This window comes from Leptodactylus fuscus, chromosome 3 (assembly GCF_031893055.1).
Source record: "Leptodactylus fuscus isolate aLepFus1 chromosome 3, aLepFus1.hap2, whole genome shotgun sequence".
Lineage (NCBI taxonomy): Eukaryota > Metazoa > Chordata > Amphibia > Anura > Leptodactylidae > Leptodactylus > Leptodactylus fuscus.
In genome coordinates, this window is record NC_134267.1 from 125,189,980 (window position 1) to 125,215,823 (window position 25,844).

The 25,844-nt window shown below is 40.9% G+C and overlaps 1 protein-coding gene across 1 annotated transcript in view; it reads right to left on the minus strand.

Annotated features, from left to right (window-relative positions):
• Positions 1-257: 257 nt before the first annotated feature.
• LOC142197756 (uncharacterized) overlaps positions 258-25,844 on the minus strand; it is a 234,218-nt gene continuing 208,631 nt past the window's right edge. The window contains exons 96-106 of the mRNA XM_075268284.1: positions 23,777-23,962; positions 22,967-23,164; positions 21,572-21,661; positions 21,132-21,243; positions 19,535-19,665; positions 19,289-19,410; positions 17,993-18,122; positions 12,801-12,917; positions 11,251-11,466; positions 10,189-10,350; positions 258-581 (exon numbers count right to left, since the gene is read on the minus strand). Of these exons, the coding sequence (XP_075124385.1) occupies positions 258-581; positions 10,189-10,350; positions 11,251-11,466; positions 12,801-12,917; positions 17,993-18,122; positions 19,289-19,410; positions 19,535-19,665; positions 21,132-21,243; positions 21,572-21,661; positions 22,967-23,164; positions 23,777-23,962 (1,788 nt within the window). The remainder of the gene's footprint in view (positions 582-10,188; positions 10,351-11,250; positions 11,467-12,800; positions 12,918-17,992; positions 18,123-19,288; positions 19,411-19,534; positions 19,666-21,131; positions 21,244-21,571; positions 21,662-22,966; positions 23,165-23,776; positions 23,963-25,844) is intronic.

Genomic DNA, 25,844 nt, shown 5'->3' on the forward strand with positions numbered 1-25,844 from the left:
GCTTCCTCCCTTTATATCCCTCATATGATGCTGTTGGATAGGTCAGCATAAAGCATCTAAAAGGTTCTCTTTTCAAAAGAATTGAATGCAAAAGAATGCAAACATCAGAATATCAATTTCAGCATAGTCATCACAGACATAGTTTTTGACAAAAATAAAAATAGTTAATTGAAAAGCTGTTTTGAACATGTATCCATACGTGTGTGTCTTAACCTAATTCAATGTTCCATAAACACACATATTGTATATATAGCTACTTAAAATGGATATATTGTTGCATTCATACCCCTCAGAGCCCACCTAGAACTAGAAATATTTTCTTTGTGAATATCTAAAGTAAAGACTTGCTCTCTTCTAGATGTAGATGAAAGGTAAACCGGACATGGGTATGTTTCTGAGTTTTGAGTGTCATGAATCCCAGTCTTTTCTGATGTAGGCAAACACTGCAGATGAATAACCGGTAAGATATTGAGACTTTGCTTTGGTGGAGAATCCACAATCTCTCCATCCGTCTTGTTCCAGTGCACTCCCCAAAGATGAACTCCATATACAAAAATTCCTTCATGCGGTGGATCTCTAATCTATAATGAAACATATTGAAAATCAGTCACCTATAACACTTTATAACATTAGTCTGAACATGCTATTGCATTCCCAAAATTTGCATTGTGTTCCTCCAACTATACAGTAAAGGGGTCCTATATATCTCTATTTTCTTTTTCTTAAATGTAGATTGTGAACCCCACATAGAGCTCACAATGTACATTTTTCCCTATCAGTATGTTTTTGAAATATGGGATGGAAATCCATGCAGACACGGGGAGAACATACAAACTCCTTGCAGATGGTTTTATGCCCTTGGCGGGATTTGAGCACCGGGGCTCCAGCGCTGCAAGGCTGCAGTGCTAACCACTGAGCCACCGTGTGGCCCCTTTTATATATCTCTATTTTCTGTAAATGTCCCTTGACCAATAGGGTGTCTGCACTATTTATACCAATTAAACCCCTCCCTGTCACAGACAGTTTTGCCTTTATGGCAGTCCCATTTTTCGAGTCACTTTATGTAGAAGTAACTTTATAGTGCTTTTACTTATCCAATAAATAGATCCAAATGAGACTGTTTTCTTTTTAAGACACATTGCATTTTATGTTGAAGTTAATTATTTTTTTTTTGTTGAACTTTTGCATATGCTAAAAAATGAAAAAGTTGCTGACAATTTTGAAAAATAGACAATTTTCAAAATTTCAGTAATTCATACCTATCAATTAGATTAAAAGTACCGGGTCATTCAGAAAGCATGCCCCCTCCCATTCATGCCAAAAATCCCTGTGACAGAATAATGTCCCACAGTGGCCCTCCAATCATATAATGTCCCATAGTGGCCAACACACAGTGTGCTATCCCTCAGTAATCTCTCCACACAGTATAATGTGCCATAGTGGCACATGCATAGGGATGACTCAACAGATTCAAGTTATGAATTTTGCAAAAATTTTGGGTTCAGACTAGAGATGAGTGAACAGTGTTCTATCGAACACATGTTCGATCGGATATCAGGGTGTTCGCCATGTTCGAATCGAATCGAACACCGCGTGGTAAAGTGCGCCAAAATTCGATTCCCCTCCCACCTTCCCTGGCGCCTTTTTTGCACCAATAACAGCGCAGGGGAGGTGGGACAGGAACTACGACACCGGGGGCATTGAAAAAAATCATCAAGCTAATAGAATGCATTGGCCAGCGCTGATTGAAGCAGAGCTGAATCTGTGTGCTTAGCTCAACTACTCCACCGGTGTAGTTGAGCTAAACACACACATTCAGCACTGCTTCATCACGCCAATAGAATGCATTGGCCAGCACTGATTGGCCAGAGTACGGAATTCGGCCAATCAGCACTGGCTCTGCTGGAGGAGGTGGAGTCTAAGGTCGGACCAGAATGGAGACTGGTGTGGAGCGATCTTAGACTCCGCCTCCTCCAGCAGAGCCAGCGCTGATTGGTCGAGTTCCGTACTCTGGCCAATCAGCGCTGGCCAATGCATTCTATTAGCCCGATGAAGTAGAGCTGAATGTGTGTGCTTAGCACACACATTCAGCTCTACTTCATCGGGCTAATAGAATGCATTGGCCAATCAGCACTGGCCAATGCATTCTATTAGCGTGAACTGAGTTTGCACAGGGGTTCTAGTGCACCCTCGGCTCTGCTACATCAGATTGCTACATCTGATGTAGCAGTGCCGAGTGTGCATCAGATGTGTAGTTGAGCAGAACTGGCTCAGCACTGCTAAGTCTCTGCATTCGCATAGGAATGCATTGGCCAGCCTTCGGCCAATCAGCGCTGGCTCTGCCGGAGGAGGCGGAGTCTAAGGTCGGACCTGAATGGAAACTGGTGTGGAGCGATCTTAGACTCCGCCTCCTCCAGCAGAGCCAGCGCTGATTGGTTGAGTTCCGTACTCTGGCCAATCAGCACTGGCCAATGCATTTCTATGGGGAAAAGTTAGCTTGCGAAAATCGCAAACTGACAGTGATTTCCATGAAATAAAGTGACTTTTATGCCCCCAGACATGCTTCCCCTGCTGTCCCAGTGTCATTTCAGGGTGTTGGTATCATTTCCAAGTCATAGTGGACTTGGTGACCCTCCAGACACGGATTTGGGTTTCCCCCTTAACGAGTATATGTTCCCCATAGACTATAATGGGGTTCGAAACCCATTCGAACACTCGAACAGTGAGCGGCTGTTCGAATCGAATTTCGAACCTCGAACATTTTAGTGTTCGCTCATCTCTAGTTCAGACCCATAATAAGTGGAGGCCCAAGGAAGTTGAGTAAACATAAAAAAACAGTGTTACTCAAACCCCCCGAGCTTGCCGCACACTTCATGTCTCCTGCGGCCTTTAGAATGATGTCAGGAACTGCCAAGGCCTAAGAAGTTCTGATGTTATTCTGGAGGCTGGAACAGACCTAAAAAATGTGAGTACCCACGCACCAGAGGCCAGTATTATGGTTTGTTATATTTAATCATCTCCCCTGGACCTCTGCCCGTTATCATAGTTCTGGTTTGGAAATATTATACTCACCTCCAGCAGACTCCCATTCTCCAAAATTTCAATGGGCACTGACTGCTACACTTTCTCTTATAACAAACAACACTTAGCATAAAACATAACTTTTAATGTCAAATATGGTCAGCTAAAATCTTTCAACGGTATAGCTAGAGCTAAAATTAGAATACATAACTCAATAAGAAAAGTAGGGAACACTATAGAGATATAGCTTTTTTGCAATGTTCCTAGATACTGCAGGGTAGTTCAGCTTAGGGGAGTGATAATCACAACTTAACAGGTGACGGTTAGCACTAAATAGGTGCCTAGATGATGATAATCTCACTGATACTGTAGCTGATAACAATGTTGTATAGAGTAAATACCTTCTTCCCCCCTACTGTTTTGATGCTGTTCACACTGCCCTAAAGCGTCCACTCAATAGCAAAGTTAACCTGACACCTAAACATATAACTAGTGTCCCTGTCCATTTGATAAATATGCCATTCTATAGGGTTCACACTAGATATGCTGTAAATAATTAATCTCTCTACGCGTTTCGATTACATATTCTCATCAGGAGAGGATAAGGAAAAATAATAAAGAAGATGTTGCGGTAAAAACCGCATTTCCCGGTTCCCCGATGGTGGGAGCCAGTACTCAGTGTCAGACGCTGACCGCTCTCATGCTGGGGTTTAAATAGAGCCCTAGCACTCTCACGGGCACGCCCACCATGCGTCATGCGGACCTCCACCAATGAGCTTGCAGAGTGTCCAAACAGGGGAAACTCCCCTTCCGTGGGCGTGTACATACTCCCGCGGCGCTCTGTTATCCAGCACTTATACTATACTATGACAGGAGGAAACCAGAACATACGTGATTTCTCATATTTATGCAGGCAGAGTATCGGACTGGGGCTACAGTAAGTCCTATTACTGGTGACATCAAGTGGGCATCGGGCTTACAATATCTGATTTTAGTCTCACATCATTGGATCATTTAGACCCTAATAACATATCAGAGACATAGTTTATATCTCCAAGATGCAATACCACATTTAGGACTGGAGGAGGTTATCGATCTATTATTAAGCTGTTCGACACCTACATTGTGATCTTACATCCTGATCACAGTCCTTATCCTGCAGTGACCGATCCTACAGGAAAAAAGCAGCCCCCCCACTGCCAGTGTGAATAGTGCTTATAATGATGCTTTGAAAAACTCAATCAATCAAGCTAGGTACCTAGTAATCATGTATGGTTCTAACTTCTGATTAATGTGTGAACAATGTTCAACACGAACACCTCTAAGATGACCAAATATAACTAGGGTGTTCACACTAACACTTGTAGCTGGTTAGAGATGAATATATCCCTGGCCAATGCGGTTCAGGTTCCTACTATCAATGTGAATAGGGTCTAAACCAGATTCACCACAGATAACCCAAAACAAAGTCTCCACATTAACCCTCATGACTGGTCACACATGGGTATGTCTCTGATTCAAAGAACATATCTCCAGCCAATTCTACTTGATTAAAAAATAAAAAATCAATAAAGCTGAAACCAAACTTGATTTTTGTCATTCTTTATCATTGCACAAACATCACAACTGGTTACACCTCTCCATGACCGATCCTACAGGAAAAACGCAACCCCCCACTGCCAGTGTGAATGGTGCTTATAATGATGCTTTGAAAAACTCAATCAATCAAGCTAGGAACCTAGTGGTCATGTATGGTTCTAACTTCTGATATATGTGTGAACAATGTTCAACACGAACACCTCTAAGATGACCATATATAACTAGGGTGTTCACATTAACACTTGTAGCTGGTTAAAGATGAATATATCCCTGGTCAATGCGGTTCAGGTTCCCACTCTCAATGTGAATAGGGTCTAAACCAGATCCACCAAAGATAACCCAAAACAAAGTCTCCACATTAACCCTCATGACTGGTCACACATGGGTATGTCTCTGATACAAAGAACATATCTCCAGCCAATTCTACTTGATTCAAAATTAAAAATAAAAAATCAATAAGGCTGAAACCAAATTTGATTTTTGTCATTCTTTATCATTGCACAAACATCACAACTGGTTGCACCTCTTCCATGACCGATCCTACAGGAAAAACGCAACCCCCCACTGTCAGTGTGAATAGTGCTTATAATGATGCTTTAAAAAACTCAATCAATCAAGCTAGGTACCTAGTAGTCATGTATGGTTCTGACTTCTGATATATGTGTGAACAATGTTGGAGTTATTGGAGTTCGTGCTGACTAGGAATTATTTTACATTTGACGGGCAATTCTTCCACCAGCAGCGGGGGACCGCTATGGGGAGTTCAGCGGCCCCGACATATGCAAATTTATTTTTAGGCTGGTGGGAGGAGCGCCTAGTCTTTACAGATCAGCACGAGCAGTGGACTCCAGATATCTCGCTATGGTTACGTTATATTGATGACGTGTTAGTGTTGTGGACAGGTACAGTTGAGAGCTTCCATGCTTTCGTTGAAAAATTGAACATCAACAACATCAATATGAGATTTACCTCAACCATTGACCCGGTCACCATAACGTTTTTGGATATCACGGTCACTATTGATAAATCTGGCAGATTAGAAACAAGTCTTTTTCGTAAAGAAACAGCCACAAATTCCCTCCTCAGATGGGATAGCTACCATCCGGCACCCCTAAGAAGGGGGATACCTAAAGGACAATTCCTGCGGGTTCGCAGGAACTGCTCCGATTTGCAGGATTTCCATCAGAAATCACATGACTTGGGAGCCAGATTTAAACAGCGTGGTTATCCTGACTCACTGCTATCTGAAGCAAAGGAGTTTGCAGAGTGCAGTAATAGAGCGGAATTACTGACACCAAGACAACATTTGAGAGATAACAATAGAGTGGTCAGGTTAATAGGCAGCTATGACCGTGGATACAAAAGTGTTTTAGGTATTTTGAGATCTTATTGGGATATTCTTACAATTGACCCAGAGGTGAAACCCCTTATAAACGATACACCGAGTGTCACTTACAGGAGAGGTAAAAATTTACGGGATCTTTTGGTCCATAGTCATCTTAGACCCACTGTTCCCGAAAGGACATGGCTAAACCGAGATATTCCACAAGGCACGTACAAATGTGGTACATGTAGAGCATGTGATTATATTCAAAAAGGGAACTCGGTATTGAGTGTGACAACAAATAGGTCTTATGATACGAGACAGTTCATAAACTGCCGGACGGCAGGAGTGATTTATTGCGTCACATGTCCGTGCCCACTGAACTATGTTGGTAAGACCCGACGGGAACTAAAAAAGAGGGTCCTTGAACATGTGGGCTATGTAAATAGAAAAGAAGACAAGACCCTCTCCAATCATGTGTGGCAATGCCATGGGGGGAACCCTGGAGTTTTGAAATTCCAGGGGATCGAGCATATACCTGAACCAGTAAGGGGTGGTGACTGGGACCGCCTCCTTTTACAACATGAGGCGAGATGGATTTTCATATTTGAATGTGTAAAACCTAAAGGTCTTAATGACCAGATTTCCTTTGCCCCATTTATCTAAATTATGAATAGGCAGTGTATATGGAAGAGGTGCAACCAGTTGTGATGTTTGTGCAATGATAAAAAATGACAAAAATCAAGTTTGGTTTCAGCCTTATTGATTTTTTATTTTTGAATCAAGTTGAATTGGCTGGAGATATGTTCTTTGAATCAGAGACATACCCATGTGTGACCAGTCATGAGGGTTAATGTGGAGACTTTGTGGTTTTGGGTTATCTTTGGTGAATCTGGTTTAGACCCTATTCACATTGATAGTAAGAACCTGAACCGCATTGACCAGGGATATATTCATCTCTAACCAGCTACAAGTGTTAATGTGAACACCCTAGTTATATATGGTCATCTTAGAGGTGTTCGTGTTGAACATTGTTCACACATTTATCAGAAGTTAGAACCATACATGACCACTAGGTTCCTAGCTTGATTGATTGAGTTTTTCAAAGCATCATTATAAGCACTATTCACACTGGCAGTGGGGGGTTGCGTTTTTCCTGTAGGATCGGTCATGGAGAGGTGTAACCAGTTGTGATGTTTGTGCAATGATAAAGAATGACAAAAATCAAGTTTGGTTTCAGCTTTATTGATTTTTTATTTTTTAATCAAGTAGAATTGGCTGGAGATATGTTCTTTGAATCAGAGACATACCCATGTGTGACCAGTCATGAGGGTTAATGTGGAGACTTTGTTTTGGGTTATCTGTGGTGAATCTGGTTTAGACCCTATTCACATTGATAGTAGGAACCTGAACCGCATTGGCCAGGGATATATTCATCTCTAACCAGCTACAAGTGTTAGTGTGAACACCCTAGTTATATTTGGTCATCTTAGAGGTGTTCGTGTTGAACATTGTTCACACATTTATCAGAAGTTAGAACCATATATGACTACTAGGTACCTAGCTTGATTGATTGAGTTTTTCAAAGCATCATTATAAGCACTATTCACACTGGCAGTGGGGGGGCTGCGTTTTTCCTGTAGGATCGGTCACTGCAGGATAGGGACTGTGATCAGGATGTAAGATCACAATGTAGGTGTCGAACGGCTTAATAATAGATCGATAACCTCCTCCAGTCCTAAATGTGGTATTGCATCTTGGAGATATAAACTATGTCTCTGATATGTTATTAGGGTCTAAATGATCCAATGATGCGAGACTAAAATCAGATATTGTAAGCCCGATGCCCACTTGATGTCACCAGTAAAAGGACTTACTGTAGCCCCAGTCCGATACTCTGCCTGCATAAATATGAGAAATCACGTATGTTCTGGTTTCCTCCTGTCATAGTATAGTATAAGTGCTGGATAACAGAGCGCCGCGGGAGTATGTACACGCCCACGGAAGGGGAGTTTCCCCTGTTTGGACACTCTGCAAGCTCATTGGTGGAGGTCCGCATGACGCATGGTGGGCGTGCCCGTGAGAGTGCTAGGGCTCTATTTAAACCCCAGCATGAGAGCGGTCAGCGTCTGACACTGAGTACTGGCTCCCACCATCGGGGAACCGGGAAATGCGGTTTTTACCGCAACATCTTCTTTATTATTTTTCCTTATCCTCTCCTGATGAGAATATGTAATCGAAACGCGTAGAGAGATTAATTATTTACAGCATATCTAGTGTGAACCCTATAGAATGGCATATTTATCAAATGGACAGGGACACTAGTTATATGTTTAGGTGTCAGGTTAACTTTGCTATTGAGTGGACGCTTTAGGGCAGTGTGAACAGCATCAAAACAGTAGGGGGGAAGAAGGTATTTACTCTATACAACATTGTTATCAGCTACAGTATCAGTGAGATTATCATCATCTAGGCACCTATTTAGTGCTAACCGTCACCTGTTAAGTTGTGATTATCACTCCCCTAAGCTGAACTACCCTGCAGTATCTAGGAACATTGCAAAAAAGCTATATCTCTATAGTGTTCCCTACTTTTCTTATTGAGTTATGTATTCTAATTTTAGCTCTAGCTATACCGTTGAAAGATTTTAGCTGACCATATTTGACATTAAAAGTTATGTTTTATGCTAAGTGTTGTTTGTCCCATTCTCCAAAGCAGTAATCAACTGAAATGGCAGAAACCAACAGTTGATTCTGGGATTGGATTATAATGGAAGAAAATGGGCAGTTGCTTGCCATTGGGCCCCTGGCAACCACACATTTTAACCTTATCTGCCCCTCAGTGGCGTAACTACCACCATAGCAGCGGTAGCAGCTGCCACAGGGCCCGGGACATTAGGGGCCCGGTGACAGCTGCTACCGCTGCTATCATTATGCTCGGAGGTCTTTTCGGACCCCCGAGTATAATGATCGGGGCCCCCTGTTGGTGGAATACTTTCCACCAACAGGGGGCCCCGAAGCTGCAGCAACGGCTGAGACACAGGAGCTGCAGCTCTGGCTCCTGTCAGCGCTGCAGGACGCTCCCCCTCTCTCCCCCCTCCCTTTCTCTGCTGTCCTCTGCCCACCAATGAGAGGAGGAGGCGGGGCTTATCCCTGCCGTCCAGCACAGAAGAGAAGAGGAAGAAGCTGCTCTAGGAAAATGAAACTGAAGCTACACAGGTACGTACTGGGGTTACTTATTACTATCAGGCATTTGGGGGGATTACTTGTGTTTTAGTAACTCCATGTGCCTCATAGTAATAGCAGTTAACCCCATCATCTCCCTCACATTAACCCCTGTTTGTCTCACCATAAGAGTTACTGATATGTGAGACATTTGGGGGTAATAATAATGAAGATACTTTATTATTACCTCCATGTCTCTCACATATCAATAACTCTTATGGTGAGGCACACAGGGGTTAATGTGAGGGAGATGATGGGGTTAACTTCTATTAATATGAGGCACATGGAGTTACTAAATTGTAATGCACAGGACCAGATTTTTTTTTATCCACAATTTGTCCTGGTATAGCGGTCAGCGGTGACAGTATTTAGTCCTGTAGGGGCCACTAAGGGACATAATACTGTGTGCAGGGGCCACTAAGGGATATAATACTGTGTGCAGGGGCCACTATTGGGTATAATACTGTGTGCAGGGGCCACTAAGGGACATAATACTGTGTGCAGGGGCCACTATGGGACATAATACTGTTTGCAGGGGCCACTATGGGACATAATACTGTGTGCAGGGGCCACTATTGGGTATAATACTGTGTGCAGGGGTCACTATGGGACATAATACTGTGTGCAGGGGTCACTATGGGACATAATACTGTGTGCAGGGGCCACTAAGGGACATAATACTGTGTGCAGGGGCCACTAAGGGACATAATACTGTGTGCAGGGGCCACTATGGGACATAATAGAGCGCGCAGGAATGCGTAGGAGGGACTCAGTCGAGATCTTCGGTGTCGGGGGGCCCCATGTCAAAAGTTCGCCACGGGGCCCCGCCATTCCTAGTTACGCCACTGCTGCCCCTGTATATGTGTACTTTATATTGCCAACATTTAAAAAAAAAAACCCTCTACCGAGCTTTAGAATAGCAATCTTTGCATACTCCACTCCTGGATCTAGTGTTGAGTCTCTGTTTTGGTGTTTTTATTCTCTGGATAACCTGTTTAAGTAAAATCACCAGTTACTTACATGTTCTCTGTCTCTTTGGGTAATTTCTGTTTTAAACACTACTGAGTCCACATTTCCAGTTCTTTCTGAATATCTGCGAATTGCCTCTTGTTTTAGCACAGACAGTAGGCCTTTTGGATTATGAAATGCTCCAAGCCAATATATTGGCATTTTTTCACGACCCTGTTTATTAGAGGAAAGTAAAGCAACATGATATAAAAAGCTATCCAGATAGATAAAAGAAAATGACTAGAAACAGAAGACTTTGAGCCTTCTAACCTTGATTCATACAACTTAGCTAGGAGTGAAAGTGATGCTTGTTATTCTGTAAATTATGTAGAAATCCTTTCCAAATAATATAACAGTTTTCACATGGTGCACCTTAAAAAAAAGCATTCCAGAGAATTAACATGGCTAGAGCCATAGAGCTAAAACAGAACCTGATTGTTACGGTAAGGTCCCACGTAGCAAGACGCAGCAAAAAAACAAAAAACACTGCAGAAAACAATGTGTCAGAAACACACTGTGGTCCCAGAATTTTGTTCTGCAGACTTTCTGCATGTATTATACCTATACAGAAAATGCTCGCATTTTAACAAGTATAACTGACAATGCTGCGATTTTCAAAAACGTGGACGTTTTTGAAAACGCAGTTTTTTTGCTGCAGATTTTTTTTCTGCAATGTGTGGATGGGATTAACCAGAATGCAATCCACTTTGAAAGTACTGAAAAGTGCTGCATTTTTACAACGTGGGACACCAGCCTAAAAGATGATTCTTATTGGATTTAAAGGTAGTCTGAGAGCAGAAAACAAAATTATTATTAAACAAGCCCCAGTACTTTATGGTTCTCAGTGCCATGAGCACAGTCCTTAAATTGGTTTAGAGAATATTTGCAAAAGTTACATGAAAAAAGACATTTTTATTCATATGCAGTGCACTTTATATTAGAAATTATTATCCACATGGAAATCATTACCATTCTTGCAAATATTTGACGGCCCTTAAACTACAGACAGATTACAGTAAATTGTCATATGACCCTCTTAATAGAGGCCACCATATAGATTGTGCTTTTACTTACAAGCTGAAGTATCTTCTCAAAGTGTGTTACTCTCTGTTGTAAATCTTGTATGAAGTAGGAGACAGACCAGTCTGTTGGGTAAGAGGAATCCCATGCTATGGTACACCAGTGTGCCGGAGGCTTTTTGTGATACAATTCATGAACAATGGCATTGATGTCAGGATTTGGAAGTTGATCTCCTAAAATGTCAGATGATTCTAGGGAATTTTTTATCATCTTAATAAAAAGAGAAAGGGAAGAAGAAACATTTTACTTTTTTACTTAATTGCTCAATATATATGAAATATATATATATATATATATATATATACTGTATATATATATATATATATATATATATATATATATATATACATATATATATATATATATATATATATATATATATATATATATATATATACTGTATATGTGTGTTTTGAACTTTTGACTTTCAGGCTCCATATCTCACCATCCACTACAGCTTGGAACGTGAGACTACCATCTTTTTATAGACAATCATCTTAGCTAGCTCATACATAAATTTGACTTGCAACTATTTAGCATTTGATAATTTCAGTATCATGACAGTGGTCAAAGATATTTTCTACCCATCCATGTACTTCAGAAAAGTTCAAATGGAATAATTTTTGGGGTCTGCATCACATCCTGTACTAAATACAATGCCACACAAAATTTTACAAGGGTCCATATCTTAAGCACCTTAGATTTTACAATGAAGCACACAGGATCATGGGCTATTAAATAATTGCTTCTAGGGTAGAAGGTTTCTCATGGAGGCACCATGCAATGTTACACAAAGGGCAAGGAATATTCCCACCTCAGTATATATGGCTATATCCTTAGGATATGCCATAAATACCTAAATAGATGCCTGACTTCTTGAGAAGGAGGGGGCCCGTCTGTGCTCACAAAGTGAATGGAGAGGTCTCTCATCTCTCCATTCACTTATATGGAACCTATGGAAATCACGGAAGCTGCCTGCTTGGATATTTACATAACTTTTGTACTATGAATGGAGCAGCCTCTATTATAACAATTGCAGGCAAAGACGAGGCCCCGGTTACATAGTTACATAGTAGATGAGGTTGGATAAAGACATTAGTCCATCAAGTCCAACCTATAACCCTACAATCCCTACAGTGTTGATCCAGGGGAAGGCAAAAAACCCCATGAGGCTCATGCCAATTGCCCCATTTCAGGGGAAAAAATTCCTTCCCGACTCCAAATCTGGCAGTCAGTATAAGAACCCTGGATCAACATGTCCTTACAATCTAGAGTCCATAATCTGTTATATTTTTCTCTTCAAGAAAGGCCACCAGGCCCTCTTTGAACGTGTTTAATGAATCCACCATAACCACTTCCTGGGGCAAAGAGTTCCAGAGCCTCGCTGTTCTTACTGGTTCTTGAGATAGATGCGGGTTCTACGTCTATCATGTATTTGTGGCATATCTTATACTGGAATGTCTATGATGTACTTATGGCACATTCTATACTGAGATCCTAGGGATATAGCCACAAATACGGAGAAAGCCAATATTGGCACTCACCTGCAGATTGTTTCTAATTTCAGACACCAGTGACATCAGAACACTAAGTTCCTTCTTCAAAAATAGATTGAATGGTGTGTCACCTCCAAGTTTTTTCATGCGGTCATTGATAAAATCCTTGTAACAGAAAAAGTATCATTAGAAATGTATATATGTATTACCAATGTGATCTACAAATATAAATTTCACCAATAAGCATGCATCTTGCACTACTAATAAAACTCCTAGAGTGTGTGTATATATATATATATATATATATATATATATATATATATTTATTTATTTATTTATTTATATTTATTTATCATTTTTTTAAGTTGAAAATATAGAGAACGTGCAAATAATATATGAAGAAAAAAAACCCATTCAAGGTCAAATACATCTATCATGTATGTGATACATAAAACAGAAAACAGCATCATCATGCTTAATGCTTAAAGGGGTTGCCAGTTTCAGCAAATAAGTGTTGTTTGTACAATGATATGAAGTTCTAGACTTTTCCAAAATACTTTCTATATTAATTCCTTGAGGTCATTTTTTGTTTACTTCTACTGAATAAAAATCAGTTCATGTGATATACACATGGTACAGGACAGATGTCTGATTACTGTGTATTGGAATTGTTCTGACAGTCGTGCTCTCCCAAAAAAGCTGATTTTCAGGGATCCCAACTGTTGGATTCCACCAGATGTAATGGTGATGGATAAGGATAGGCCATTGATATTAAAAGGGTGGATAAACTCTTTATACATTTGTTGTTCAGAAAAAAAAAGTATACTCGCCTGTCCCTTGCACTTTGTTGTCTGCCGTCAGCGTCCATTCAGTCTCACACCAGCTACTTCTTACTGTGAGCCCTGCGCCTTATATGACCACTGAGAACAATTAGTGGCTTCAGAGGCCACTGGTAAGACACAGGTGATGTATATAAGTGATGTCAACAGTCCCTCTCAAGTGAACCCTGGGGCAACTGATTGCTTTCAGTGGTGACATGAGGTGGAGGACTCCCAGCAATAAGGGGCTGGCATCAGACTGAATGGACTCTGGGGACAACCAGGGGAGTATCCTTTTTGTTTTTTTCTGTAATTTTACACATCTTCGGCCAGAAAAGTGGTTGCTCCAATTCATGGACAACCCCATTAATATCCCTCCTAATGCACTACACACTTGTGGGGTCCCCACACAGGATATTGATCCCCATCACTGCCCCCACACAATTAACAACAACATCACTGGTCCCCATACGACATGGGGGGACCTGTAAAGGGATCACTGTATGGGGGAAGAAGTAAAGGGGTCACTGTTTGGGGGGACCAGTGAAGGGGCTATTATATGAATGGAAGAAATGCAGGGAATCCGTATGGCAGACCAGTGAAGGGGTCTCTATACGGGCCAAACAGTGGCCCCTTCACTGGCCCCCCATACAGCGGAAATATCTCATTACTTATCTGTCTGCTCCGTGGACCCACTCTGTCTGTCTGATTCCTGCTTGGGGCGCACATGTCTTCACAACAGTTCTCACAGAGCAGAAATGTAAGTATGGATATTTACCTCTTATGCCACACAGCTTTAAGCTTGTGGCATCCTGCTCTACAAGTAGCAAAACCGGGATAGGGCAATACTTCTGCCACTTCTCTGGATGTTAAAAATACAACCAGATCACAGAAGTGGGGAAAGCTGGCTGCATTCACTTATTGATTCCCATTCCTGCCCATGGCCTCCTCCACTTCCCCTTCAAGCTTTAGGAGACCTTGCGCTCTGATCATCATCTTTTGACACAATGAAGTAATGTGCAATGCAGGGGACCCCCTATAGGCTGAAGAGGAAGTGGAGGAGGCCATAGGCAGGAACGGAGTTAGGTAAGTTAATAGCGTCCGTTACTGGTTGGATTAATGCAGCCGGTAATGGCCTATTAAAAAAATACTGGAGGGCCAGTGTGCCTAAAAGGTTGGGACCCTCGAAGGGATGCACGGGTACCTCGGAGGGCCTGTTCAAGCATGCGGACCGCTGAGGTGGTATTTTACTGTGTGGTAACACTAAGGGCCAGTTCACACGGAGGTAAAGCGCTTGCATTCTGGCACGTATACACGTGTCAGAATGTGAGCGCTCAAAACAGATCACATTCATTTCAATGGGTTGTTAAGGGCGTAAAACGCGCGTAATTTTGCGGCCACAAAATTGCGCGCGCAAAATCATGCGCGTTATACGCCCGTAACGACCCATTGTAATGAATGTGATCTGTTTTGAGCGCTCACATTCTGACACGTGTATACGTGCCAGAATGCGAGCGTGTTAACTCCGTGTGAACTGGCCCTAAAGGGGTCCCCCATAAATAACTTTACTTAGGGCCCCAGAGATGTCAAATACACCCTTGGTAGTAACATTTATTTGCTGAAACTGTATAATATACATAAATATGTTTTTATACCTTTTTGGTCATATGATGTACAGTCATGGCCAAAAGTTTTGAGAATGACACAAATATTATATTTTCACATGATCTGCTGCCCTCTGGTTTTTATGTGTGTTTGTCAGATGTTTTTATCACATACAGAAATATAATTGCAATCATATTATGAGTAACAAAAGCTTATATTGACAGTTAGAATGAGTTAATGCAGCAAGTCAATATTTGCAGTGTTGACCCTTCTTCTTCAGGACCTCTGCAATTCTCCCTGGCATGCTCTCAATCAACTTCTGGACCAAATCCTGACTGATAGCAGTCCATTCTTGCACAATCAATGCTTGCATTTTGTCAGAATTTGTAGGTTTTTGTTTGTCCATCCGTCTCTTGATGATTGACCACAAGTTCTCAATGGGATTAAGATCTGGGGAGTTTCCAGGCCATGGACCCAAAATCTCTATGTTTTGTTCCCTGAGCCATTTAGTTATCACCTTTGCTTTATGGCAAGGTGCTCCATCATGCTGGAAAAGGCATTGTTGATTGCCAAACTGCTCTTGGACGGTTGGGAGAAGTTGATCTTGGGGGACATTCTGGTACCATTCTTTATTCAGGGCTGTGTTTTTAGGCAAGACTGTGAGAGAGCCGATTCCATTGGCTGAGAAGCAACCCCACACATGAATGGTTTCAGGATGCTTTACAGTTGGCATGAGACAAGACTGGTGGTAGCGCTCACCTCGTCTTCTCCGAATAAGCTGTTTTCCAGATGTCCCAAACAATCGAAAAGGGGATTCATCAGAGAAAATGACTTTACCCCAGTCCTCAGCAGTCCACTCCCTGTACCTTTTGCAGAATATCAGTCTGTCCCTGATGTTTTTTATGGAGAGAAGTGGCTTCTTTGCTGCCCTCCTTGAGACCAGGCCTTGCTCCAAGAGTCTCCGCCTCACAGTGCGTGCAGATGCACTCACACCTGCCTGCTGCCATTCCTGAGCAAGCTCTGCACTGCTGGTAGCCCGATCCCGCAGCTGAAACACTTTTAAGAGACGGTCCTGGCGCTTGCTGGACTTTCTTGGGCACCCTGGAGCCTTTTTCCAACAATGGAACCTCTCTCCTTGAAGTTCTTGATGATGCGATAGATTGTTGACTGAGGTGCAATCTTTCTAGCTGCGATACTCTTCCCTGTTAGGCCATTTCTCTTAACAGAAGAGAAACAATGATGGCAAGCACCAGCCTCCTTTTAAAGTGTCCAGTGGTGTCATTGTTACTTAATCATAACAGATTGATCTCCAGCCCTGTCCTCATCAACACCCACACCTGTGTTAATGGAGCAATCACTTAAACGATGTTAGCTGGTCCTTTTAAGGCAGGGCTGCAATGATGTTGAAATGTGTTTTGGGGGATAAAGTTCATTTTCTAGGCAAATATTGACTTTGCAAGTAATTGCTGTTAAGCTGATCACTCTTTATAACATTCTGGAGTATATGCAAATTGCAATTAGAAAAAGTGAAGCAGTAGACTTTGTAAAAATTAATATTTGTATCATTCTCAAAACTTTTGGCCATGACTGTAGTCAAATAGGATATGTCGCCACTCCTGGCATGTTTGTTTTAGTAAATAGCTGTACTCCTCTTAAAATATTAATTTTGGAGCATTTTCTTTAAAAACTCTGCCATGAATCGGACTTCACACAAGATATATTCAACTCGCAGTGTACATACACTGTAGGATATCTGCACACCTTACTCATCACACACACGCGATCATAAAAAGGGGAACTCATCTTCCTCTTTCCGTTCCAACTCACCTATCACACACAGATGACATGATAGACTGTGTCTCCAAATTATCTCTGCACATTTATGGACCCCCCAGCTTGGCCCATTTGGTGTATCCAAAAAAGAAATTATGGAGGCTCATTGTACTTCACACATTGATCTGGCATGATGAAGGTCATTGGACCGAAATGTCCCTGCTTAACATTGGATCAATTTTTCATGTATACCTAAATACCGTTTTTTTCCATGGCGCATCAACCTATGTTACCTTCACAATAAATGTATTTGTTTATTCATCACTGAATCAAGAGTGTGCAGCACATAATTTCTTTTTTGGATACTGACAGGGTCAGAGGACCCATTTTCTGCTTGCACCTCAATCCAACATATGAGTGTGTGGTTCCACTGTTTTCTTACATTTGGCCCATTTCCTGTAACCTCTCACCTGTGATATCATAGTTTTTCATTGTTCAAAATATAGAGCTTTGATTAGTAGTACTCTCAGATGACCTGGAGCATGAATTTCTGCTAAACTGGATTAGCACCCCGGCCTTGTATAACCACTGTAGCCTGAGCTGTGGATTACCAATTCTAAATACTGTACCCAGAAAACACTCTAGCACAAAGGACCAATCTCCTACTATACCTAGGAATGAAAATACTCTAAACTATTAGAAAATCCAGGCAAAACTCTACACATAACTCATGACACAGTATAACATATACATATTTCATCACACTCTATATTTTATGAATTAACAGCGGGGTTTTAACAGTTGGGCGCGTGTTGTGACACATCATGATGCGCTCCAGTCAATGTTGACAATGTCAGAATAGGTAGAGACACCTCTGACAAGGGGAATGATAACACACAGTTGTCAATTCATTCATAAATGTCTGGGAGGAATAGCAGGAATGACACAATGTAGAATTCTAAGATAAGGCAGGCCTCTTTAAATATATAGCCTTTGTTCCCACACACTGCCTATATTTATGTTATTAGAAAATGACATATTTACCTGACTCCACCCTCGTGGCAGCTTTGACAAAATGGAAGCACAGACGTCATGAACCTCTGAAAGCTTTGTTGTATATGTGTCAGCACAGTTGGGTAAAATCTCTAATAGAGTCAATGATTTGTAATGAGGACTTGGAACTGGAACCAATTTCACACCTTATTGTAAAGAACAAAAATTGAATTTTGATGGTTATATTATTTATGATATATTCTGCTAACAGCCTTAAGATTTCATCATCAGCTTAGACACAAGGGGGGATTTAATAATGGGTGTACAAGCAGCTGATTGTTCCTTCTGCACCTTGCTCCCCATTTTTTATGAAAGTGGGAGAATGGGCAGAGATTAAGGTAGTCCAGGGGGTAGGGACGCTTTGTCACAACAAATCTACTATAACTCACACCAGAAAGCTGACATGATTTAAACCTAATACCAATTCAGGCATGTATCAAGCAAGCTGGGTACTTTTAATAAGAGTGGCGTACAGAGCACCAGTCTTAATAAATTCCCCCCATTCTGTGTACATCAGGGTCAGATATTATATTTCTACTACACAGTGTTTAAATGTATTAGGTCAATTATATACCATAGTGCATGGCATAAGAAGTACAGTAAGACAGTAAAACAACACCATCAATACGACACCAATCATACAGGATTTTCATACAAGAATCAATGGAGATGCATATATGATATACAATATATGTATTCCATGTCCAAAAAGAAAAATTGTAGAGTTGTCACCCAAAGATTTGTCCTGGAAATTACGCAAAATTTGATCCAGACTACCTCCCACAAAATATAACCTTAGCCATCCACAGTCGTAATAAGAATTGAGGAACACACCAGAAGAACAGTTTGCATTTTCTGTTATCCCTTCATGTGAACAGAGGGGTGACAGATGCAGATGTATCCATAGCACATAAAAATAAGAAATTTACTATACCTGAAGCATTCTACCTTAAAATTTAAATGGAATCTGTCAGGTCTATTTGGGACACTAAATCACTAAATAAAAAAAAAAATGAAAATAAACTTTATACTTACCTAGACTTGTATTTCTGATGCCTCTGCAGCTTTTCACTGAAGCCGGAGACTGCACAGGTGCTAGGCGTACTAGAGATGAGTTTTTTTATGCAGGCACATACAGCATTAGAGCAGGTGTATTTGGGACAATAAGCCACCAGATGTGCAGCAGAATAAAAAGCCTATGGGTGATATACAGCAGTGTCCAAAATCAACCCAACAGGTTCCCTTTAAAACTTATACCTAAATATTTCATGCTATATAATATAACACCGTAAATGTGTACCTTTTTGAGATGTCTGATAAAATGTTTCACCATGTCTCCAGAGACCTTGTTTAATTCCATAAAGTTGGCTGATCTTTGAGATAACATAATCTTGTTCACCAAACGGAACCTGAATAAGAAATTGTAATACAGTATATAGGCATACATGTTTTTTTTTATCTTATTGCAAAATTAGGAGCTGATTAATAGAAAATAATAAAAATAAGTTATTGTACACTGTCTAGTCATATTACCATTGGAGAGGGGTGCATATGAAAAGCTTCTGGAGAATCTAATGAATATTGAGGAATGGATTCCAGGACTTGTATCAGTGAAGCAGGGTTTACATCCAGATTAAAGAAAGGTGATGGAATTCTGATTTTCACTGCAAAATGACATAAATAAGAATGAATAACAAGCAGCTACTTTACTAGGGATGAATGCAAGTTCATTTTTGAATAGTGTAATATATGGATATACATACATAATTTTCCAAGTCATACTAGTTGCTAATGCTGAATAAAGTATTGATTATTACTTGTCTATTGTAACATAGTCTACATTGTCAATTACATTTTACTAGAAAGAAGATGACAAATTGATAAATTGCCAAATTCTGGGCCTGTAGAGTAGAAGATTCATGTCTTGTAATCACTCGATTTTCATTCTGTTTCACTTGATTCAATTATCTTGTAAAATTTACAATTACTGTATGTAAAACTATTAACAGTGGTGAAGACTATATTGTGCAATGCTTGCTTATAGAAAAGGTGCCCTCCAAATAAGGAATAATTATAAAACTTAACTTTTATTATAAAATATTCTGGCAGGCGGCCCCTTCTTTTACTTTAAAACAATCTAGAAGGTGTCAGTATGCACACCTCTATTTTAGGGGATCCCGGGTCAGGGGTTAGTCGGCCTCTACTAAGTATTGGGACCCACCATCAGGGTCTCGAGAACTGCAGTCAGTTTTGACCGCACATTGTGTGCTATTAACCTGCAATGTCTCCTGATGACTTAACTACTTAATGAAACGCGTTGCGACAGTTTGGACCAATGTGGCTAAAAACCATTGCCACAATAATGTGCTTTGAGTTGGGGAAGATTGAGCATTTAATTCCCCGGCTCCCTATTAGGGTCTGGGTGGACATGCACTACCAACTCCCATAGATCTGGGACACTTTGAGCCGATTGACCAAAGTCTGGGGTGGACCAATTAGTAGTGGTCAACGAAGGATGGGCTGTGTTAACTCATTAATCCCCTCCTAACAGTACAGTGGGAGTGGGACTCACAACATAGGGGTTAACAACTAAATGTATACAGCTTAGGATGCAGTGTTTCAATATATCATTGTATCCAGCTAAATAGAGAGATGCAAGCCCTTTTCACAGATACAGTGTACGCATGCACTAGTGCACAGTATACAGGAGACAGGAGAGGGTAAATCCCTCAGTGTGACCACTACAACACGGTTCTATAAAGTACACCTGTAAAAAGGCACTAGAAGCCTAGCCACCACACTACACAGATCTATAACACAGACTTAAAAAGTAGACCTGTGAAAAGAAACTAGAGGCTGAATCCCTGACCTGTGTGAGCCTAACCCGGGATCCCCTAAAATAGAGGTGTGCATACTGACACCTTCTAGATTATTTTAAAGTAAAAGAAGGGGCCGCCTGCCTGAATATTTTATAATAAAAGTTAAGTTTTATAATTATTCCTTTTTTTGGAAGGCACCTTTACTGTGAATGCATTCCTCTTGGTAGTCCTAGATCCAGTGATACTGCTTGCTTATAGAAACCGTATCAGTTGTCCGTTTGAATAAATAGTTGGAATACATAATACGATACATTTAGTGAGTTCACTGTCTTTCTTCGTAGAATTCAAGTTGATCCAATAATCAATCATTGATTTCAAAACGGTCATGTCAAATTCATCTGAAACATTGCGTCCATAAATTATCTGCAAGAAAGACCATTGGACAACGAGGTGCCGTCACCAATTACTATTTTCTGTCCACAACACAATGTAACCAGCAGAAGAGAAGATTATTTTCAAAGTGTGTTTAGTACAAATCTGAACAATAAGAGCACACCCTTTAACATAATATGACTAAGAATTACTGCAAGTAAGGCAAAGTATTTACAAAAGCATTCAGTTTGTTATCTGGATTATGTCTGTATATAAACAAAAACTATGCTTAAGCATGGAACATTAATGGAGCTTTAAATGTATTTTATCTATCCAGGACAAATCATTATACCTGAAGCCAAACATAAGATTCACTTACTTCTGATAGTAGATATCTCATAGCAGTCCATGATGGAAGCTTTCCAGCATTCTCATCTTTAAATTCATCCTTTAAGACCTCAATGCTTTCCTAAACATAATTAAAATAAACACAAAATATTAATTGTTACAATAACTTCAAACATTTACATTGTGTAAAAGAATCTTTGTTGCCTACATAACATATTTAAATATGCAAAGAATATTTCTACATAATCTTCAACTGAACAGAAACAATGCGGCTGCAAGAGAGAAAACCTGACTGTCAGCAGCACTCCCTGTAGATAAAGTACAGATGGCATATGCCTACCTTCCTGATTGCTGAATATACATTGTTCAATGAGCACCATGTATAAAGGTAAGAAACTGGCAATGTCCCCTACTGATCACAACTCAATGATCCGCCAGGAACCCTGTACTTAGATGGACCATAGCAGGAAGGGGGACACATTATTTTAATGGTACTTTCTGCTATCAAAGCAAAAAAAAAAACAAACAAAAAAAAAAACTAAAATAACTTACCTTTTTTATTTAACAGACAGCATATATCAAGAAAGTCTGATGAATATTTATTTATATGAATTACTGGCCAGAGGTAAAACTTGAACCACCTCGGCCCCAGGGCAAAATATATAACTGGGCTCCCACTTACCATGTGTTATCTATATTTCTTCATATGTTGTAGAGAGACCTTTGGTCTCCCTGAGGCTCCTAGACTGATGGTGATTGCTACTTCTCCATACCCTATAGCTAGGCCCCTGTTACTAGCCAATTTAGTGATAAAGCCAGAGTTGGTAAGCTCAGTAATAGTCATGAAAAATGTCCTACTGTTTTGCTGCTATAAAGTCTGTCCAACTCCATTATATAGTTGATTGTGCTGCTGTTTCTGATATAGATCCAACAGCAGATAGCTCTGATCCTGTTTTGTCTGTTTTTTGCTTTCTTCCCCTCATCGCAGCACAGTAAGGCCGGGTTTTTTGGGCCGGATTTTGACGTGGAATATGCTGAAATCAATGGGAGTCGGTCAAACCGCTCGAGGAGAAAAGAAGCGACATGCTCTTTCTTCAGGCGGATTCCGTGGCTGGTTCAGCCGCAGACATCCGCCTGAAGACACTCCCTCCCAACTAGGCCCATTCATTTGGGCCTAATCTGGAACGGAGTGCCATGACTGGATGCTGGTGCACTGCAACTGCATCCAGGCGGCCTCTGTGTCAAATTGCGGACTAAAAACCCCATCTCCATTCAGCCTAAGGGTTCATTCACATGGAGGAAAATGGTCAGGAATTTGGTGCGGAATTTCAGCGCTGAAAAAAAGCCTCCCATTGACTTTAATAGGTTCCTTTTTCTGCTAGCAGAAATGTACTAATCTACATGTGTGTATTTCATTTACACATACCATTAATTCTGCACATCCAAATCGCATTGCATCAGGATAGTTCCAGCCTGCTGAGGTGCCATTCAATGTTCTGAAGCGAATAGCACAGTGCAAAAAGCAGAGATTATGTAGAAGAGCTGGCCACTCCGGGCGGGAACTTGCAGCTAGCATTTCATGGTTAACAAATTTCCATGAATGAATGATCCCACGTCTTAGATTCTGTAACCCAAAAACAGAATAGCTATACAATCTAGATCCATTCAAAGGTGAGGAAATTATATTAGGATATTATATTTGTACAGCCTATGAGTCCTCTGTTGTGTGCTGGAAACACTGTCTTATAACATAGGCACATTTGCACTTTCTACATAATGACACATACCGTAATTGGTTTCTCAAGTGAGCTAATATATTTTGTTCTATTATGGACACCAGGAATCTGCACCTTCAGAAGATTCCTCTGTCCCATGGATGGCTGCTATAGGTACTGAGGTACTCTGCCTTAAATGTGCATGACAATTGCAAAAAAGTCATATGAACATTGCCTATACAATATATCCATATTCATAATTACCATTTCCCAAATACACTTGTGTTACCTACTTTGTGTCTCTTCCATAATCATTCAAATCAGAGAGTAGAGGAACTGTGTTGTAATAACTGTAACAAAATTGCCACAGCTAATAAAAGGAATATTTCCTTATCAGAGATACAAGTAGAATTTCACCTTTTTGTCAAATATAAGTATATCTAAACTATACATTGTGATGTCAAATCTAGGTATTTGTATTGCATGATTGAAATACCAGGTCCATTGTGTATTTTCTTTACCATTGGGGCGTCGATCACAGTTTTTACAGTGCAATGAAGCAATGGCGCTGGTAGATCTTCACTGGCTTGAACAGACAGCCACAGTCGAAAATTTTTGTCTGGGATCTTCTTAGACTTTAGAATTTCTCCTAGTGACGTCATTAATTTGTGGGCATTGTGGATGTTCTCTATTAGCATCCAAATACCCTGTATGTTAGAGAATGTAATCATTAGTATATTTAACACAATTTTTAGTACAATAATGCATACTCTTTTACTTGACTCTACGCTGGTCTATCAAGTTACCAATATAGAAATGATCTAGTAGAAGTTACAATTGTTTGATATCATAATGTTTGCAATTCTACAATGAAATACTGGACATATGTTTTGGATGAGTACAAAAAGGAGTCATTTTCTGGCTTAAATTAGCACTCCAATAAAAAAAAAAAAAAAAAAAATTGGTCAAACACACAATGCAATCCAATTGCTGCCTCTATCTTACTCTTGTAGGTATGCATTGATGGTTTGACTTATTCATACAGGATACGCCAGTGGCGTAACTACCGTGGTAGCGGCTGCCACAGGCCATAATAGGCCATTACAGGCCCTATTTACTTACCGATCTTGGTCTTTGCAGACCCCCGAGTATAATTATCGGAGGCCCGGGAGAGGTAAGAAACATGAAAAAACACTGTTACTTACCCCCCCACGATCCTGCCAGTTGTCTGACGTCTTTGACGTCACATGAAACCGGCCTGCGTCCCGGGTCATGTGACCTCTGACGTCTTTGAAGAAGGACGGCAGCGGAGGCGCTGGGTGACAGGTAAGACACGGTAGTTTTTTGTTTTTATTCCCCCGGGTCTCCGATTATTATACTCTGGCGTCTGAAAAGACCCCAGAGTATAATAATTGTTTATGGGTGTCCACAGTAGGACATAATAGTGTGTGCAGGGGCCACTAAGGGACATAATACTGTGTGCAGGGGCCACTAAGGGACATAATACTGTGTGCAGGGGCCACTAAGGGACATAATACTGTGTGCAGGGGCCACTATGGGGTATAATACTGTGTGCAGGGGCCACTATGGGGGATAATACTGTGTGCAGGGGCCACTAAGGGACATAATACTGTGTGCAGGGGCCACTAAGGGACATAATACTGTGTGCAGGGGCCACTAAGGGACATAATACTGTGTGCAGGGGCCACTAAGGGACATAATACTGTGTGCAGGGGCCACTAAGGGACATAATAGAGCGCACAGGTATGCGCAGGAGAGGTCAGTCGAGGTCTTCGGCGTCGGTGTCAGTTGGGGGGGGCACCATTCCTAGTTATGCCATTGGGATACGCTATATGCATCAAAGAAGCTGAGATGAGGTCAGTGCTTGGGAGGATATAATGTCACTATAAAGCTGCGGTCACACTAGCATTGGGTGACTGTTCAGGGATTTCGTCCCCCATTCCTCTTAAAATATCCAGAGAGAAAAGTCCTGCAAGCAGAGCATTTTTCTCTGTCGATTTAGGGTGGCAACGGGGCAGAAACCCAGCAGACCCCGTTATAGTTTTTTTTTTAAGTGGATAGGGTTTCTGTTTTTCAGGTCCATAAGCGGACCTGAAGAATAGAAACCCAAGAGCTAGGTGAACCTAGCATTAAAGGGGTTCTCCCATGTCAGCCTTTCAGCCAGGCTGCATGCAGTGTCTGCTTCTCACTTCCTCACTTCTCTCCCTCCCTTCCCTCCTGCTGAACGGGACAAACAACACTTTTGCAGGTCAGATAATCTGCACATTCTTGTACAGAACGGACTCTGTGTTATCTATGTGTTTACATAGAGAAATAACAGACTCGGCTTTATCAGCAAAATGAAATTAGCTGAACAGATTGTCCTGCTGAGCACTGAGTGACATATTTTGACCTATCTCCCAGGTCTGTGATTATAGCAACGCAGTGTAAACAATGGAAGGAATAAATTCACATACCAGGCAAACAAAGCAGAACTTCTAAAGCAACATATTTAGAAAAAGGCTTCAATTTACATAAGCTACCAGTATAGATAGTATCCTTGAGTTGGGACAACTCCTTTAAGATGGC